This window comes from Carettochelys insculpta, chromosome 14, assembly GCF_033958435.1.
Source record: "Carettochelys insculpta isolate YL-2023 chromosome 14, ASM3395843v1, whole genome shotgun sequence".
In the NCBI taxonomy this organism is placed as follows: domain Eukaryota; kingdom Metazoa; phylum Chordata; order Testudines; family Carettochelyidae; genus Carettochelys; species Carettochelys insculpta.
In genome coordinates, this window is record NC_134150.1 from 37,289,457 (window position 1) to 37,309,072 (window position 19,616).

At 43.0% G+C, this 19,616-nt stretch overlaps 1 protein-coding gene and 1 long non-coding RNA gene across 3 annotated transcripts in view; one reads left to right on the forward strand and one right to left on the reverse strand.

The window, feature by feature from the left end:
* Positions 1-121: 121 nt before the first annotated feature.
* HSBP1 (heat shock factor binding protein 1) lies at positions 122-5,129 on the reverse strand. The gene is made up of 4 exons (XM_075008896.1): positions 5,009-5,129; positions 3,875-3,941; positions 3,566-3,685; positions 122-1,427 (listed from the first exon to the last, which is right to left on the reverse strand). The coding sequence occupies exons 1-3, from the start codon at positions 5,051-5,053 to the stop codon at positions 3,567-3,569; spliced, it is 231 nt and encodes a 76-aa protein (XP_074864997.1). The 5' UTR covers positions 5,054-5,129; the 3' UTR covers positions 122-1,427; position 3,566.
* A 52-nt stretch (positions 5,130-5,181) lies between these two features.
* Positions 5,182-19,616, forward strand: part of LOC142020539 (uncharacterized) — a 127,361-nt gene continuing 112,926 nt past the window's right edge. The window contains exons 1-2 of one of the 2 annotated variants that reach the window (XR_012647434.1): positions 5,182-5,213; positions 13,190-13,243. This is a non-coding gene — a long non-coding RNA (uncharacterized LOC142020539). Of the gene's footprint in view, positions 5,214-7,721; positions 7,810-13,189; positions 13,244-19,616 lie in introns of those variants that run through there. The other variant, XR_012647433.1, reaches the window with a different exon arrangement.

Genomic DNA, 19,616 nt, shown 5'->3' on the forward strand with positions numbered 1-19,616 from the left:
AATGTGCAAAGAACCTATTCATTATGCTTGAAGTTCCAGAAATATCCATTGCTAAGACAGTGACTTGTACAAGACATGCATAAAAGCTCATGTGCACATACAGTATTTGATTGGACTATAATTTACCATTTAACAATTTTATTGTATATTTTAATGACAGTACAAATGTATACTGTACCACCAGCCTTACATTTCCTACGATCACAAAATTTCTCCTAATATTATGAACTAGTACAATTGTCCGTTTTGAGGTGACATACCCACATTGCCTTCATAAATTCTAGTGAAGTTAAACACTCATACTAGCATTAAAGTAAAGTATAAACAGCTAGAATATCAACTCTATGCTCTCAAACAAGTGGTGGTAGTGTAGCAGTCATAGTATCATCCGAGCACTTATTTGAGCCATTTTTCTCTATAGTGCAATGATATGGAAGATTCTTTTAACAAACATTTGGGATTTCCAAATGCTCTAACCAGTATATGGAATTCAAGACCCATGTAAAATTGGATAGGACTAAGAGAAAGGTAAGCAAACAGTTTCTAAAGCAGGGTATTTTGAAGACTAAGTTATTTGTTGCTCACATAGTAGCAAGATTTTAACCATAAGTGGATTTCTGCCCTCCTCAGAATTACAGACCCAGTGCCTTATTATTAAAAAAAAAAAAAAAGACCATTACTTCAGTGCATATTTGCAACTAACTCTGTACACTAGTAGAATTTCATTGCAGTTTCTTGCAATACTATTACAAAGCCTTTGCTAAGAAATTTCATCACAGGATTTATTAACAGCATCTCAGCTTTATAAATGAATTACCCACTTGAGCTACAGTGACTGCTTACCTTTGGAGGGATGTTTCTACCACATGACATTTCAGTTTTTAGTCATGGCAGCATACAGTAAAGTAATGCTAGGAGTACAAGTAAAAATTCTTTACATCTTAAAGTAGCCAAGAACATCTTGCTGGGTGTATTAAAACATTAATATGATTTTGTACTACTACAAATGACTGATACTAAGTAGAACTATAACTAAATTTCAATCTTGTGCTTCACTCCCCAAGTGTTAAGTTACCATATGACAAGTAGTTTGTCAAGTTGACAGAAAACAATAGGTTTTTTAGCCATCAAACTGAAATTAGAAAAGTGTAGTAAATGTCATCACAAAATTCCACTTATTCAGTAGTTTTAGTTAAGATCCAGCAAATACATGTTTAATACAACTGATCCTTACAACAAGAATTCAAAAACTGTGAAACTGCACTACACAAATCAAAATACACTAAACCTACCTATACATTAGGAATGCAAGCTTTATAATCATATAAAATGCTTTAACATACACCTTTTGCAAAAAACTTCTGTAATCACGTGGACTTGTGGGGGGAAAAAAAAGTATTCCAGCATTCATCTTAAATTATGGCAACCTGTTAGGGAAGACAGAATATTACTTTTAATAGGTATTTCACTTGATGCACGCTCAGCAGATACACAGTAATTGTGGAATTAGAGTCAACCACTACCCATGCTTTCTAAAAACATTTTTTTAAATAGATTGATGAACATGTCCGACTTCATTTCTGAGGTTCCATGCCCTAATCTTATGACCTAGAGAAGTGTAAAAACTCCATCAAACTTAAGAGTAAAAGCTGAATTCTGGTGCAACTAAAATATAAATGACTGCATGATTTAAATGATTAACTTTCACACACACAAATATAATTCAACAAGTAAAGATAATCAGCTAGCTACAATTACAGAAAGTTTACCCAAACAAGGTTTGTTTGTTTATTATGTCTCCTCCATAGAGACTGAGACTTAGGGCTTGTCTACGCTACAACCTTCCCTCAAAGGAAGGATGGTAATTAGGGTGTTGGGAGTTCACTAATGAAGTGCTGCTGTGCATAGGCAGCACTTCATTAAGCAAATTGCCCACCCCTCCCCCAAACGGCAACTCCAAAGTTCTAAACTTCGAAGTACCAGCATGTCTAACCATGGCTCACCCACCAGTACTTTGAAGTCGTGGGGCAACTCTGAACTCCCCTTACTCCTTTTGAACAAAAGTTCTTAAATAAAATATCCCTTTTTATACTACTTTAGCATAGCGCAGTCACTGATGAGCTCATCATGTTTCATACACCACCAGGTTTGGATGTTACCATTGATCAAGTGCTCAAACTACCCTGTAACTTCTTGCCAATATTAATTCTGTATTTATATGGTGTACTCCCTTGTGAGGAGTAAGGGGACTTCAAAGTTGCCCCACCACTTTGAAGGACTGGCGAGTGAGCCGCGGCTAGATGCGTGCCAGCACTGCAAACTTTAGAACTTCAGAGCTGCTGTGGGGGGCAATTTGCTTAATAAAGTGCTGCCTATGCACAGCAGCACTTCACTAGTAAACTCCTAACACCCTAATCACCATCCTTCCTTTGAAGGAAGGTGGTAGTATAGACAAGCCCTTAGATCAGGAAGTGTCCAAAACAGCCTGAGAGAAGTTATGTTGTTGTATATCTCAAGTTGTGGAACTATTCCAACTGCATTTTACCAGTGACCTTGAAACCACTACTAATTTACAATCTTGTACTACAGCTTGCACATCCCTGGTCCAGCATGGTTGTGACCTGTTTGCCAGACCAGGGGAGGTCCAGTTTTGTCCCAGGTAGCTCTAGTCTCCCACTGCCCCAGGACTCTGGCCCTCCCCTCCTACACTGCTGTGGTGCAGGCAGGTGTCCTGGCCCAACTGCCAGCCACTGCTCTGGCCCCAGGCCCCGGACTCTGGTCCTGGAACATCTGTGGTTCTGTCAGACCACCTGTGTTGTCAGACAAGAGTGTACCAGATTAAGAGTTGCAACCTGTAGTATGATTAATGTCCATGAAATTATACCACTAATTAAAACCCCTGGACAGGTGAGGAAGTGTCTAATACCTTTAATAAACAATCCAGCACATCCATCGTTATCTGCAATACACTGGATCAGTCATGAGATTTTCTTAGGGGGGACTTTATAATTCTTTATTTACCTGCTGCTGCATCAGAAGCCACATTTTACTGGGCTGTTGCTTGAAAAGCAGATGGAATATCTACTGTTCCAACTACTGTTTTTGTGTAAAACACACTGGTAAGACTGCCAAGGAGGCAGACAAATTTCAGGCAAAAAAACTAGATGGTGAGGGAAGTGTCTAATGTTATAGTTTGTTCCAACATTAACTGTATGCTATCAGGCTCAATGAACAGCAAAGGTCATACACAGCCATTTCACTGATGAACTCCCTTAATACACTGTATTTTTGATTTCTACTTCTTCAACAGCCTGTCAGAAGAGGTTGGTGGGAGCTTTCAGTTATTCTGTATCCAGAGCATTCTGCTAAAAAGAGTACACACAAGTGTTCTGGAGCTTACTGCATAGTAAAACACAATTTTTCATCACAGCAGTTTCAGAATTATACTATGGGGATTTCAGACTGACTCAAATCAGAGGGTGAAATCCTGGCCTCTGAAGTAAATGGTCGTTTTCCCCTTTTAAGCCAGGATTCCATTTGAAAAGCTAATAAGCAATTCCCTCACTTTAACTCTTGTGTGTTGCAGGCATCTTGTTCTCTCCTTCCAATTCTTCCACTCCTGCTTGTGTCATGAGGTCTGCAATGTTTTTCTCCAGGTCATCAATACGACAGCTCATGTCATCGAGTTGGCTTGAGTTAAAGAAAATGAACTGTAATGTTTACACTTCAATAGGAGTTTATCATTTGATCACACCCTCAGACATTGTTATAATGTACAACAGCATTAAAAATCTTACAGGTTTATAATTTAATATGCATAACTATTTGCACACACTTCTCCAACACAGAGGCATTTTACAAGAAGAAAGGATATTTCTTCCAATGATCTGGTCAGACATTGTCTGAAATTTGTCTTGCATCTGTTGAAGCAGTGTCTGTACCTAACAGGAGCAAAAGAAGTTCTTAAATAAAATATCCCTTTTTATACTACTATAGCATAGTGCAGTCATTGATGAGCTCATCATGTTTCACACATCACCAGGTTTGGACGTTACCATTGATCATATGCTCAAAACTACCCTGTAACTCCTTGCCAATATTAATTCTGCATTTATACAGTGTCTTCCCTCGTGGAATTTCAAAGTGCTCCACAACCACCTACTAAACCTTAGAGTAGGCCTGTACACCTAACTGTGCATAACATCCCCCATCATGCCACTGAAGAAAGGGAGGAAGAGTAACATTTGACGTTTACCCACTAAGTGTCAAAAACAGGATCCCAACCCGCGGAAAGCCCATCACTATACTTTAACCCCACAACCATCCTGCAACTCAGAAGTGTAACACTGAGAAAACACACAGATTTTCACGTTTTCCAAATACAGCTTATTCCTACCCCCCAAAAATTCTCAAAAAACACAGCCTGCTCTGAACTACTCCTGGTAGTAGCCTCCTGGCAAACAGCCTTGTAACCATTAAGCTGGGTGTGGAAGGAGCAGCCAGAGAGTTTGGGAAAAACCATCTCACTGAAGTGTCCCCAAAAGCTATGAGGTGAGGCAGAAATCAACCTCTAAGTCAGCACCCCTCCCCAGCTGGGCTGGCAGGCACCAGCTCGGTCCTGCTGAGGTAGGAGCTGGGTTTCATCCCTCTCCTTCCGTGCAATGCGAGGGGGTGGTCTCAGGCAGCCTGGGGCAACAGGTGTCCCAGGCCTGGCCTTGCACGGCCCCTCCCGGCTATTTCCTGCACTGCCTGGGCAGCCCCGGCGGGCAGGGAGCGCAGGGTTAACGTCAGTCGTTTCTTAGTTTATGGGCCGCCCCCAGCCCCGCTCCCCGACCAGGCGATACTTCTCCTGCCCGCATCCCCTCGGTCTTTGCGCGTCCCCCTCCCCCCAACCACCCAGCGCCCTCCTTGGGCTCCACGGGCCGGCACGGGGCTTGCGCAGGAAACATCCTCCTCGCCGCCCCCACTCGTGCTGACGGTTGTGCCGGGACCCGCCCGGGCCCCTCACCACGGCGGTAAGATCCTGCACAGTCTTGGGGTCGGTCTCGGCCATGACGATGAGCGACGACTCCCAAACAGGCCCCGCTCTCGTCTCCAAGGCACCGGGACTTCCGTGCCTCGCCCCGAGATTTCCGCCCGCCCGACCGCAGCTCTCGCGAGGAGAGGGAGCATTGTGGGGGATGGAGTCCAGCCTGGCCGAGGCCAGACGAGAGGTAAAGGGGAGGGGCGGGGAGAGGTGTTGGCGGGAGGGGAGGGATTGCCTGGAGGGAGGGGCTGCAGGAGGTGGAGGAATTGCCTGGGGGGAGACAGGAAGGGAGGGAGAGAGAGAGAGAGAGAGAGAGAGAGAGAGGAGTTGACTAGAGGGGGAGGAAAAAGGGGTTGCAAGGAAGGGAGGGGAGTTGACTGGGGAGGTGAAGAGGAAGCTGAGACAGGAGGTCGGGTGGGAGACGGGCATTATGAGTAAGGAGAGAGGTCAGGCCCATTTAAAGAAATGTAGGCCTGAGCATCTTTTAATACTCTGCTCAGAGGCACATCATCACCCTGTGCTACACTGCACCTGCTTCTTTAAGCCCATGTCTGCTCCAGGGCTTCACACCCTTCTCCCCCAGCACACTAAGCATCTCCCCGAAGGCATGCAGCTGCAGTGTTCAGACATTGGTAACACGGTTCTGTGAAGTGTACTGAACCCCATGCTTCAGGGTGGTGACTTGTTGCCTGAAGAGGTCAGGAAAAAGCCTCTCACCCTCCGATAGCATCATAGAATCATACAGACTTATGTCCAATATGGGTTTTTGAATCTGCTTCTTAAGGATCAGGTGATGGCCACTGCTGGAGATATGATATGAAATGTAAGGAATCAATCTTGTGCAATAAGCATTGTGTTTTGGTGTCTTGAATGTAGACTATATAATTATCAAGCACTGAAACTGATTAATGCAAAAAGCACTTAAAAGCCCATATAGGAAGAGAAGCTTTACTGTTTTGACACTTCTGTTGCAAGTCTTTCAGCTTTGAACATAATCTATCTGTTCCTGTGCTTAAAACAAAAGCTTTGTCCGTACTGAGATTTAATAGTTTTGCTTGTGCACTTACCAATTAACTTCACAATTTGGAGAAAAAATATTTCTAGGCTCAAAAATGTTTTTATCCAAAGTAATCCCCCACCCTTTTTGTCATTTAATTTTGGAGGAGAACACAAATGAGCTGTTAAGCCTGATTTGTAAGCATTTACAGGTAATCTGGATTCAGAAGGGGGATATGGGAACGACCCGTATCATTATGTTTTTACAATGAAAGTCAGAAATGTTATATAAATGCACTGATGATTGGATGGTTAAAAGAAATATATTTGGGGATTTGTGGTATATTGTCTCTAGGAGACGAACTAACATAAGAACGGCCATACTGGGTCAGACCAAAGGTCCATCCAGCCCAGTATCCTGTCTGTCGACAGTGGCCAGTGCCAAGTGCCCCAGAGGAGGTGAACCGAAGACAATGATCAAGCGATTTGTCTCCTGCCATCTGTCTCCAGCCTTTGACTAAAGGCTAGGGGCACCATACTTTACCCTTGGCTAATAGCCATTTGTGGACCTAACCTCCAAAAATTTATCAAGCTCTTTTTTAAACTCTGTTAGAGTGCTGGCCTTCACAGCCTCCTCTGGCAAGGAGTTCCACAGGTTGACTGTGTGCTGTGTGAAGAAAAATTTTCTTTTATTAGTTTTGAACCTACTGCCCATTAATTTCATTTGGTGTCCTCTTGTTCTTATATTATGGGAACAAGTAAATAACTTTTCAATATTCACTTTCTCCACACCGTTCATGATTTTGTATACCTCTATCATATCGCCCCTCAATCTCCTCTTTTCTAGGCTGAAAAGTCCAAGTCTCTCTAGCCTCTCCTCATATGGGACCCTTTCCAAACCCTTGATCATTTTAGTTGCCCTTTTCTGAACTTTTTCAAATGCCAGTATATCTTTTTTGAGGTGAGGAGACCACATCTGCACGCAGTACTCAAGATGTGGGTGTACCATAGTTTTATATAGGGGAAGTATGATATTCTTCGTCTCATTCTCTATCCCTTTTTTAATAATTCCTAACGTCCTATTTGCTTTACTGACTGCCGCTGCACACTGCTGTACATTTACTATAAGTAACATGTGATTGTGAGCAATTAGGTCACAACAGACAGGGTTCCCAGAAATGCCTCATCAAAAAGAAACTCGGTAGCTCTGGTTAGCTCAGCTGACTGCACTTTAAAAGTCTGAGAAGCAGGCCAGTGGGGCTAATGCAGGTTTTCTGCCTACCCTGGGCCCATATTGGTTCCAGAAGTGGTGACATGTCAGGCACAGGGCAGTCAGGGGGGGCTTTGCATGCTGCCCCTACCCCAAAAGCTGGCTTTACAATCGGGATGTTAATGCTTAACTTGTTAACCCATAAGCCTCATCCTAAATGAATGAGGTGTACCAGTTACAATTAACCAGTAGGGGTAGGTGCAGCCCCCTGACCACTGTGGGCAGGGGGGTTGCTCCAGCCCCGTGGGGTGGGTGGGGGTGCTGCAGCTTGGCCAAAGCAGTTCCTGTCTGCAGCGAGCAGGGGCAGGGCATCTGGACAGGCCATGCAGCTGCCTCGGACAGGGTGAAGCATGGTCAGTGGGAGCTGCAAGGCTGGTGCCTGTGGGCATGGGCAGCAGGCAGAATCCTCTGGCCCCTCCATTTACAGGCGGCAAAGACATGTTACCACTTCCAGGAGTCAGGTCTGCCAGTGAACCTGCCTTGGCCCTGCTTCACTGCAGCCCAGGAACTGCCTAAGGTAAGCACCACCCCTGCACCCCAATCCCCTATTCCAGGCTGGAATTCCCTCCTGGATCCAAAATCCTATCCAGAGACTGCACCCAACCCCCTTCCTGCACCAAAACCTCTGTCTCAGTCTTGAGCCTGCTCCTGCTACCCAAACCTCTAACCTCAAGCCAGAGTCCACACCCTACCCTGCACCCCAATCCTTTCCTATCCCTGAGCCCCTTCCTGCACTCCAACCCCCCTTGGCCTTAGCCTGGAACCCCCTTCATCACCCCAAACTCCTCATTTTTGGCCCCACCCCAAAGCACACATCTCCAGCTGCAGCCCATACCTCCTCCTGCATCCCTCCTCCCTGTCCCAGCCCAGAGGCCCTTTCTGCATCCAAATTCCCTCCTGGAGCCTGCACTGTTCACTCCTTCCTGCAGCTCAACCCCCTATACAGCCCAGAGCCCCTTCCTGTACCCCAAACCGCTCATCTGTGGCCCTAGTCCAGTGCTCAGACCATCAGCTGGAGCTTTCACCTCCTTCCACAATCAGTCCCCCTGCACCAGCCTGGTGAAAGTGCCTGAGGGTGGGGGAGAGTGAGCAACAGACGAAGAGGGGATGAAGTGAGCAGGGATGTGGCCTTCGAAGGGGCCCAATATAGGGTGGGGGCAAGGATGTTCATTTCTCTGTAGTTAGAAACCTGGCAGCCGTTTGCACTATTTGTGCCAGGCACTCCCTAATTATAATAGTCATTGGTGTATGGTACCAGGATATACACTGCCAAACAGCCTAAAATGAGATTTCATACAGGGTAGAGATACAAGGGAAGCATTTTCTAGGTATAGGCCAGCTAGATGCAGGCTACTTAGTCTCCTAAGTCTCTGTCACTGATTTGTGGTTTTCTTTTGTCATGTCTGGTGCTAAACTGTGAGATAGTACATAGCTGATTGTACACTCATATTTAGGCTGAACTATGGCAAATGGATATGCTGATTATGAGCCTCCAACATGTCTCATTACCCACAAGTGATCTTCCACTGGCACCTTCCATTCCACCCATAAGCTGGAGTGCTGCTTTCAACATGTCTCTGACTTGTCCCATAGCTAGTGTGCAGAGAGTTACATGAACACTCCTCTGCTGAGCACGTTATTAAAATATCACAATTGTTATGTGTAAAAATCTCAGAGGGATAGTCCAGTTCTGTAAAAACAACAAGAAATCCTTTGGCACCTTAAAGAATAACAGATCTATTTGGGCATAAGCTTTCATGGGTAATACCCCGTGCATCTGAGGAAGTGGGTTTTACCCATGAAAGATTATGCCCAAATAAATCTGTTAGTCTTTAACGTGCCACAGCACTCCTTGTTGTTTATGTATAAAAATGTTATTTTGTTGGCTTTCAAACTGAAGACGAGGTCTAGTTCTAAGAAATGTAAAAGAAATTAACTCCCATTTATTTGAATGTTATGTTTACCAAATGAAATGGTGGTTATGATTATATTTAGATTGGCATTCTTACCCTTCTGCATGTCCTTTTGGTAAAACTTAATTGCCATTTGTTTCCTATCATTCTCTTTAATACTCACTGCTGTCTTAGGGGAAGTTGTTTTAATCTCTTGATTCTGATAATCAGTTAGCCAATTGTGTACTGTTTCCATGTGCTTGTGCTCCAAGCAATGTCAGGTTACAGAAAAGATTGGTCAATTCTTTTGTTCAGTTGCACTGTTGAATCCAGAGTAACTGACTCACTGGGCTCTGTGCAGAGAATGGAGGGGTGCATGAGCTGGGGAAAGGAATACACCCTTGCCTCTTATGGGGTGACTGTTGGCTCTCTATCTGTGTAAATGTGTTTCTAATAATTCCTTCCCAGATCTGCTTCTCAGTGTCAACTTTTTTTGAGTTGATGTGGAGATTCCTGTGCTCTGTGGAGTATGCATGTGTTCGCTAGCTTCTAGAATCTATTCTTTGTTAAATCATACTTTTCATGTTTTCATTGTACACATATCTAAGTGCTATGTGTTAAGTGGAGCTGTGTCTGAGGTGTAACTGAAAAGGTAGTGTGTACTATTACTTTGGGAGGAATGGATCTGGTAATTCTGTGAGTGCCCAGTGGATTGGGGGATGGACATTCCTAGGGGATGCTCAGTGTGCCCTGGGATCAGAGTGTGCCCATTGCTTACCTGCAAAATGACAACAGAGCCTCTCTGGGCTGAGCAGGCAGAGCTTGTATGTTTCTGGTAGAGTGAGGGAATTGACACCTGGCAGGTACAAGACTTGCTGGCAGATGGTAATGAAGTCCCTCAGAACTCTGTAGGCCCAAGGAATGTTACAGATACCATATGGGTCATCAAGTCCAGTACCCTGCCCTCACAGCAGGACCAAGAACCATCTGGACCATCCCTGATAGATGTCTATCTCACCTGCTCTTAAATATCTCCAGGGATGGAGATTCCACAACCTCCCTAGGCAATTTATTCCAGTGTGTAACCACCCTGACAGTTAGGAACTTTTTCCTAATGTCTTACCTAAGCCTCCCTTGCTGTAGTTTAAGCCCGTTGCTCCTTATCATATCCTCAGAGGCTAAGGAGAACAATTTTTCTCCCTCCTCTGTGAAACCCTCTTTAGGTACTTGAAAATGGCTATCATGTCCTCTCTAAGTCTTCTCTATTCTGAACTAAACAAGTCCAGTTCTTTCAGTCTTCCCTCATAGCTCATGTTCTCTAGACTTTTAATCATCCTTGTTGCTTTTCTCTGGACCTTCTCCAATTTTTCCACATCTTCCTTGAAATGTGGTACCCAGAACTGGACACAGTACTCCAGTTGAGGCCTAGTGAGTGCAGAGCAGAGTGAAAGAATGACTTCCCATGCCTTGCTCTCAACACTCCTGTTAATGCATCCCAGAAACATGTTTGTTTTTTTTCACAAAAGCATCACACTGTTGACTCATATTTAGCTTGTGGTCCACTATGACCCCTACTTTCATTGTCCTTCCCTTGTAAAGAGCCAGGCAGTCAGGTAAAGACACATTCTATGCTTGTTTATTACTTCCTCCCCAACATATTTTAAGAAAATATGACCAACAGATACACATCATTCTTTCTATCAGCCTCTATATACATCTTGCCATGAAACCCTGCATACATCATGCAATGATATACATGAGCAGAATGTTGCCAGTTCTCATAAAAGACTTTATACACTTTTATTGTACTATAATATTGTATACAATCATTTGATTCAATTGCTTGTATTTTGGTACTCAGTTCCCTCATTCTTCCTCTGGGATATCTGGACTTTGTTATAATGGCCTGGCTGGTTTGCTTATGTATCACTGCCTCAAAGGATCAGAGGGGTAGCCGTGTTAGTCTGGATCTGTAGTAGCAACGAAGGGTCCTGTGGCACCTTATAGACTAACAGAAAAGTTTAGAGCATGAGCTTTCGTGAGTTAACTCACTTCTTCAGATGCTCCTCCAGCATCTGAAGAAGTGAGTTAACTCACGAAAGCTCATGCTCTAAACTTTTCTGTTAGTCTATAAGGTGCCACAGGACCCTTCGTTGCTGCCTCAAAGGAGAAGAGGATAAGTTGTACGCGAAAAAAGCAGAAAGAGAGGAGAGATCTATTCCTGAAAAGAGGATCCATTCCTGAAAGCACAACCTTCATCATAAGTGAATCTATTCTTGCCAAAGTAAAGATGCTAAAGTGTGCTAGCATCACATTAATTTTTGCAGGATTCTATAAATAAGGAATGATTAAACTTCCTGAAGTAAGTGGTTGACTGCTTTGCAGGGATCAGAGAAGGTTTAATGAAGTGAGAGGCTGGGCTTGTGATAAAACAGCGGTTGGCAAATACAGCCCATGTGCTGGATCCAGTTTCCCAGAGCTGGTCCCCAGTGGGCTGCCAAGGTTGTATTTACGTGCACCTCTGCAAGTATGGGCGATTGTAGCTCCTGTTGGCTACAGGTTTCCATTCCCAGCCAATAGGAGCTGTGGGAAGTAGTGTCCCTGTCTGTCTGCTTCCTGGAGCTTCCATTGGACAGGAACCATGATCCGCAGCCAATGGGAGCTGTAATTACCTATACTTGCAGAGGCACAGGCAAATACAGTGGTGATGGCCTGGAAGGGGCTAACCCTGGTGAACCTCCACTGTTTTATTGCCCACCCCTGTGATAATGTTATTAGACTGAACTAAAAGAGATATATTATCAGTTCTCAGCTCTGCCACACGTGCCCTATATGCCCATGGCCAAGTCACATAAAGTGTGCATCTGTAAAACGGAGTAAGATAGTCCTTCCTCTTTGGTGAAATTATTTGGCCTTTGTTATTCACGTCCACTATATATAATCATAATGGTTCTTAGATCTATAAAAGTGTCTTGCAATCTCTCTCCAGTTCTCATTAAATTAACGATTTGTATAATGGGATGTGGTATTTTTCTCTTATCATTCACTTACTCGTGCTGCCTTTAAACAAAGGCTAATTAAAAAAATGATTTGTGTTCTTTTTTTTTTTAGACTGGACTGACGCAAAAAGCCAAGCAAGGGAGGAAAGGGTGGATTAATGTTCAGAGATAACTAAAGTGAACAGAACAGCAGAAAGCTGGGCTGTTCTTTAACCAATTTATTAATGGTGAAGTCTGATTTTAGAAGGAACAGACAGAGGACCTCTACAACTGATAAAACAGCTGTGACTAAATCAAGGGAGCTTAAAAAATCAATTGGAAATCAGCTGTTGAAATTCCTTTAAAATGCTAACAAAACAAAACAGCAGTCATGTAGCACTTTAAAGTCTAACAAAATAATTTATTAGGTGATGAGCTTTAATGCGACAGACCCACTTCAGATCGCAAATTGTCTAATAAATCTAATCTAATAAATTATTTTGTTAGACATTATAAAGTGCTACATGACTGCTGTTTTGTTTTGTTAGAATGCAGGCTAGCACGGCGACCTCTTTGTTTAAAATGCTGTTATATATAATTCCAGTGCAGAAGATGTGGTCACTATGACCCCACAGAGCAATAAGTCATAGTTAGACTGGACACCAGATCAAACACAGAAGTATGTTTCCTCAGAGTTTAAACTGAATTTTGCTATTGCAGAATCACCTGAGGTTTTTTTGCAGATTTGCTGTCTACAATCACAATCCAGTTCCCATTGACCTCAGTGAAGCAGGATTTTATTCTCTCTAATGGTCATTGTTATAGAATCATGGGGCTGGAAGAACAAGAATTACTATATGTAGGAGACTATCAAAAGCTTTGCGAAGTCAGGGTATATCACATCCAATGACTTTCACATGTCCACAGAGCGAGTTACCTTGTCAAAGAAGGTAATCAGTTTGATCAGGAATGACTAGTCCTTGGTGACTCCATGCTGATTATTCCTGATCATTTTCCTCTCTTCCAGGTGCTTCAAACTGGATTCCTTGAGGATCCCTCAATGATTTTTCTGGAGACTGAGGTATTGCTGACAGGTCTATAATTGGCTGGATTGTCCTTCTGTTTATTAAAGATGGGCACTGCATTTGCCTTTTTCCAGTCATCCAGGACCTCACTCAATCACCATGAGTTTTCAAAGGGCCCTGTAATCACATTAGCCAACACCCTCAACACCCTTGGGTGGATTTGATCTGGCCCCATGCCCTGCTTTTCTAGAAGCTGCATTTCCCAGACAGAGGGTTATTCACCTACTATCTTATGTTTCTACAACAGTTTTAATCCAAAGCACCTTAGCTAGCCAGTTATCAGTAAAAGGAATAAAAGATAGCTGAGAACTAATTTTATCTGTGTTAGGCTACTTTCATGTATCCACAATATGTAAAGAATTAAGATACAAAATAAAAAATAACACCCAGTTCAACCAGAGGGAGTCTTTGGAAGGCAGAATACAATTATCCAAAGGGGAGTTCTCTCAGGATACCTCATGCTGTTCCTGTTGAAAACAAGTGGTCATGTTATTAGATTAACATCTCTTCTAAACTCCAGCTCATCCAGCAGTACTGCAACCTTGGTGCAATGCTGGACCATTTGCACAAGAGTGCAAATTCAGGAAGAAAAAAGATATTATGTTATGCACTCTGTAAGCTGGTAATCAGCTCCTATATAGGCATTACTTTTAGACCAATTGCCATAGTGTGTGGAAATGTAAGTACTGTGTGACGTGTGATATTTACTAAGTAAAAATCTCATTTATGACTCTAAGATGTAGATTATAAATACTGGGCCTATTTGTGAATCTGAAAATAGTTTTTTTTTAACTTGTCCTAAAACAAGGATATTCATGCTAACACTGTTTTCTACTGAGATATACAGGTGCTATTGGGAGGTAAGATGGAAGATATGCAACAGAGGATGAACTGGAGATAAATGCAGTAATACTGGAGTCACGATATCTCTTTGCCTTGTTTTTTAAAGTAATATTGACAAGATGTGGTAAACAGAGCATTTCCCTTTGGAAATATTTCTTGGGAGGCTGATGCAACTTTTTTGTGAAGAGGAATCTTGTTATTTAATAATATTTACTTTGACAGCATGAAATGTCATTTCCATACTGGGGCATATTCTAAGAAGGTGTAAATCAGTATAGCCCTGTTGCCTTCTATAAAGCTATGCCTGTAATCTACCAGTTGAAAATTTAGTCCACAAAGTTTTCTGTCATGAAGTCAGGGAAAGACACTGAAGTTATACAAGGGATGAAGTTTGCCCAGTAGGCAAAATTCAGACCTGGTTTTAGCAGGAGAAATGCCAGTGAAAGAGTCCATAGAGCTATTTACTGTGTGAGTAAGAAATGCAGGACCGAGTCTGGACTAGACATTTTCAGTTAAGTTCACTATGATCTGAAATATCTTGTCCTGTTATGTTTACTAATTATATTGAATATGTCTACTGAAAACTGAGACTACCAGATTTTATCTGAATGTCATCAGGTGATACTTAATAATTGCTGTGCTTTTCAATGTACGACAGGTTGGACCTCCCTGGTCCGGCAACCTCAGGATCTGAGTGGTCCCAAACAAGTGAGTTTGCCAGACTAGGGGAGGTCAGGTCTGCAGGCTCTAGGGGTGTGGGGCAGGGAGGTAGCCTCCCTGCTGCGATCCCTTCCCTAGCCACAGGGCTCTGCTGCTGCCAGCCCCGTGGATCCTGCCACCTCAGCAGCTCCTGACATCCCCAGATTCTCTGGCCCTCAGATCTCCGCTTCCTCCTTTGGGCTCTGCTACCTCAGCAGCACCCCCACCCCTGGCTAGGCTGCCCCCCAGCCTTGCTGGCCTTGTGGGTTGCCAGCCCACCAGACTGACTCACTGGGGCTCTCTGATCCAGGCACCCTCTTGTCCAGCTACATCCACGGTCTGGCTGGGCCATGGATGTTGCCAGATCAGAAAGTCCCCAGGCAGAAAGGTACAACCTGTAGCATGAGTACATTGATTGTACGTACAAACTGTGCCATCAGCATTGCCCGCTGCCATCATTTTATTGCATACAACTTACAGAGTTAAAGGTAGGTTCTGGGTGTTTAAAGTGACATATATCTCTATGTTCTCTTGCTACTTAAGCTAGTGAACTCAAAATATACAAGTTAGTGAACCCAAGAAAATTAAATTTTAATACGTCTATTACTACTTCGGTAAATCAAGGCTGAAATTATTGGAAAAGTATTAAATTATAACGACCAGAACTCATCCATAACTTTGGCAAAGGCCATTTCTTTTCTCAGTTTTGAAATATACATGAGGTTGAGATATAGTAAGTGAAAAACTATAATTAGAAAACATATAGCAAAGAAAGAATAACAGTCCGAACTTGTGGTTTCATGAATTATGTGAATTACATTTAATAGAAACAGTATTAAATAATTATGGGGAAAAGAAAAATTAAGACTAGAATAAATTGGAAAGTGATTTGTGGCAGAACAGAAGCACTTCATGGTGATTTTTTCAGATCACATTTTCAGAAACTAATGCTAATTACTTTTTGTGTGGGTGTGCATCAAATGTGATGTTACAGGCTAATGAATGGTGAAATAATACCTGTTGCAGCTTTCCCCCTTACTGGTAGTGATAGATGCACGTGCTGTTACCATCAGAACTGATCTACATTGGGGAGACTTGCCATTTCTACACTGACCTCAGTGAAAGATCCCTAACTGGGGCAGACTGTTGCATTAATTAGACTTCTGTTGGGAAAACCTTGTGGTACCAGACCTCAAATATCTCCACTGCCCTCAAGGCTCATGGGTTGGGGGGAAGCAGAGCAGGAACTCCTGGGAACAGAGGAACTTCCCTTCCAGAGGGTGGCCATCCATCCTGTATTGGGTGAGACAGTCCTGTATTTGGCATCCCGACTTTTTTTTTTAAAGGGGGCTCATTGTCCCATATTTGCTCCTGCCCACCGGCCTCAGGGAAGCAGGGGGAGTGTGGGCAGCTGCTGCTTCCCCAGCTCCCAGGGAGGCTGGCAGCTGTGGCTTCCCCAGGGCTCCGGGGGATCGCCGGCAGCTGCCATTTCCCCAGGACTTGCAGGGAGCACCAGCAGCTGCCTCCCCTCCCCCCATACCTCCCTGTCTTGTATTTGGAGCTATGGTTGCCCTACCCTCCCACCATATATCAGGAGTTGGATACAAAAGTGGAAATAGCAATGGTGTAGGATGAAGCGTGAATATGTGGACTTATTCTCTTTCACGTGTGGTTATTCGTACCCTGTGCCAGTTGATTGGTTCTTCCTATTTCCCATCTGTCATTTGCTTAAAGCGCTGAGTGTTTCTGATGCTTGCTCCCAGGCAGTGATTCTGGGTCCTTCTTGTTACTGATGGTTGAAAAACTTTTGCACAGACATCGTTCTTGGCTTTTAGAATCCATAGGTCACCCAATTTCTAAAGGAAAGCAAATTCTGCTCTTGATGGGCTGCTAGGGTTATGAGCCCTCTGGGATTGGCCTGGAGTAGCCCAGAATCAGCATCCATCTCCCCATGTCAGTTAAAAGCAATCCTGGAGATTTTAATAGGCTCTTTTAAGAAAATGACATTACATCATGCTGTGGGGGAATCTTCTGGACTAGCTTCAGTAAGAGTTGGCAATCCTAGCTGCTACAAAGAAAGTGATATTCTGTCCAAAGGCAGGAATTTTTACTTTCATTACAATTTTCCAAAGCAAAATAAATCTGTCCATCTCTAGTAAAAAGGAACCCGGACAGTCCCTAAAGATCTGCAAAGTGATCCCACGTTTCCATAATTTTTTGCTCCTTGGCCAAAGCCTTGCATTATCAGTTCTGTAGTTTGCAGTTTGAACAGGATGCCTTAAAAATGAATGGCTTTATCACTATGCATGTTGCTTTGTTTTACCAGGATTGGTTACATTGGGAGCCAGTTTTGGAAATGGTAGTTACAGCCCAGTAAATTATGTGGTTAAACAAATAATACCAGTTTCTAATTAGCTGTTGTTTTTTTTTTTGAAACAGTGAGACACAAGTACATTTAGGGCCCCCAGAGATCCAAATAGGCAGTAGGGATGCAATCCGTAAGGTGCATGTCACACTGGCAATTATGAGAGCATTTGAGAACTTTCAAGTTTAATGGGCTTCAGGGCACTTAGCACTTTATGCAATTGTGTTCACAGATTTCTTGTTCCTTGAAAAGCTTAGTGGGCATCTTTAATCTGCAACCTGTCTGCCATTACACTCTGGAGTCATTTTGAAATGTGTAAAAGATATTTGTAAGTAGCAGTCCTGTAGCTCCTTAGAGAGTAACAAATTTACTATGTCATGAGCTTTTGTGGCTAAAACACGCTTCTTCACATGAAAAATGGAGTGGAAAAATAGAATCCTGGATTTATATTGCGGCAGGTGGGGAAAAGTTACCTGCCCGTAGTAAGACCAGTTGATGAAACTAGTTAAGTGGGATGTTGCCTTTGTAATGCATAGATAGTTGGGATCTATGTTCAGACATAGTTTAAATGTGTCAGATTTGCAAATGAATGCCAATTCAGGTGTCTCCCCCTGTAATATTGTTGTAAAATTATTTTGCAGAAGAATGAATCATTTAAATCCATTATTGAATGTCCAGGGAGTCTAAACTGTTCCCCTATAGGTTTATGTGTATTCCAGTTCCTAATGTGGGATTTATGTCCATTCGTACTTTGGTGCAGAGACTGTCCAGGTTGTCCAATGTACATGGCAGAGGGGCATTGCGGGCACATACTAGCATATATCACATAAACTGGTCTTAGGTGCTCATTAGTGACTGGCTGACATGCTGAAGTAAATTTACAGAGAGGTAGAAGCTCTCGTTTCAATAGTATAGTGTAAGTAAAGTATCAATAGAAATAATCTGCAATATCTCACACTGTTGGCCATTTGCTCCTGCTCACCTTGATCTAAAGGGAATAATGTGTCATAGAGAAAATGGTTTTCTGTTCTTCTTATTCCTTCTTAAATCCACTGGCTTCTTTAAGCTAGCATCTGTCCTCTAATATACTTAATGTTTGGTGGTACTGTTCAAAGACTGATGGGCTGGGCAGGCATAAAACTCATTTGATGGAGATCTGTTAAACGTGATACTTACTTCTCAAAAGTTTTATGAAGAGAAAAGCATAATTATCAGAAGGTGAAAAGTTTAAACAGTGACTTTATGAAAGCAGTCTTAAACGTATACATTTTACATGCAGTCATTCCTAAATCTCGTGGGGGTGGAGGAGATTGCACAAGGAAAAAAAAAGGTGAAATAATTGTTTTCTGCGCCAGAGAGAATGTACATGAGAAGTTATGGTGTAAAAGCAGCTTTTCCAAGGTAGTAGGAGTGGGGAACAACATTAGGTTTATACTGGAAAATTAACTGCAATCTCAGGCTCTGTTGGTAACTGAGAACCAATTATTTGCCTAGTCCCACTAACTTAAATGACAAGTAGTGCATAGGCAGGATTGGAGCCACAAAGGTCAATTTCTGGACTGCTATAGAGACCTAATAGTCAAGATGCCAGATAAGATGCTGACCTGTGTTTTGTCCCTTTTTTTTGCTTAGGTGACGTAAAGAGGATTGAATCTGGCTGCTGTCATAAAGCTTGTTGAGCCAGTTCCTGCTTCACCCCCCAACCCCCAGCAATTTTAAGAAACACAGCCGAAAAATTACAGTCTGCCACTCCAATTTTCCACTGGTGTAAAGCTGAGCAACCGCAAGGCTGCTCTGAGCACTGGGATTATTGAGCTGCCTGACATGTTCACCATCTCTTCTCTGCACTAAGCAGAGCTCAGCTGCTGTGCAGAATGTAGCCCAGCGACCTCTGTATTAATTTGACTTCAGCAGGGAGCTCGGGTTGTCAGTACTAGAAGGAGCTTTGCAAGTACCCAGTGGAACAAAATATTGGCCCAGTTGAAGTTAATGTGAGTTTGGACACACAGCCCCATCCAGGGCAACGATGCGTTGGTTGAAGTTGTTCGCACCATGAGATGGAACTCAGATCTAAACCTTTTTCCCTGTGTGGATTTCAGAGGCATTTGATATTTTATTGTCTGAAATGCTTAGGAACCTATCTTGTAAAACTCAAATTCCCTCTTCTCCATAATCTGTAATCCGTTCAAGAGGGTATCTCATTAAAGTTTTTAGGAATAGCAGTCCCAGAGTAGTCACAAGTAGTAATTTTGTAGAGGTAATTAGAGATAGTTGATTGACTTTTGATTTGAGTAATTAGTGAGACGTTTGGCTGAAAGTTTCTGCAGGAGAGAGTTAAAGGGCAGAGAACGGGGGAGATTGTGCACCTAGTGCGACATCAGAGAGAGGATCAGTGTCTCACAAACCCTGGTCCTTTATGCAGATCAGTGGCAGACTTGGACCCCCAGATGCTGAGTAATCTG

Bases quoted from the DNA above. Each gene is read 5' to 3' on its own strand.
- HSBP1 (XM_075008896.1), bottom strand. From the start codon at position 5,053: ATGGCCGAGACCGACCCCAAGACTGTGCAGGATCTTACCGCCGTG. The intron at 3,942-5,008 runs GTGAGGGGCCCG...TGCTCCTGTTAG, and splicing joins TGCAGGATCTTACCGCCGTG to GTACAGACACTGCTTCAACA. The intron at 3,686-3,874 runs ATATCCTTTCTT...ACTCAAGCCAAC, and splicing joins TGACCAGATCATTGGAAGAA to TCGATGACATGAGCTGTCGT.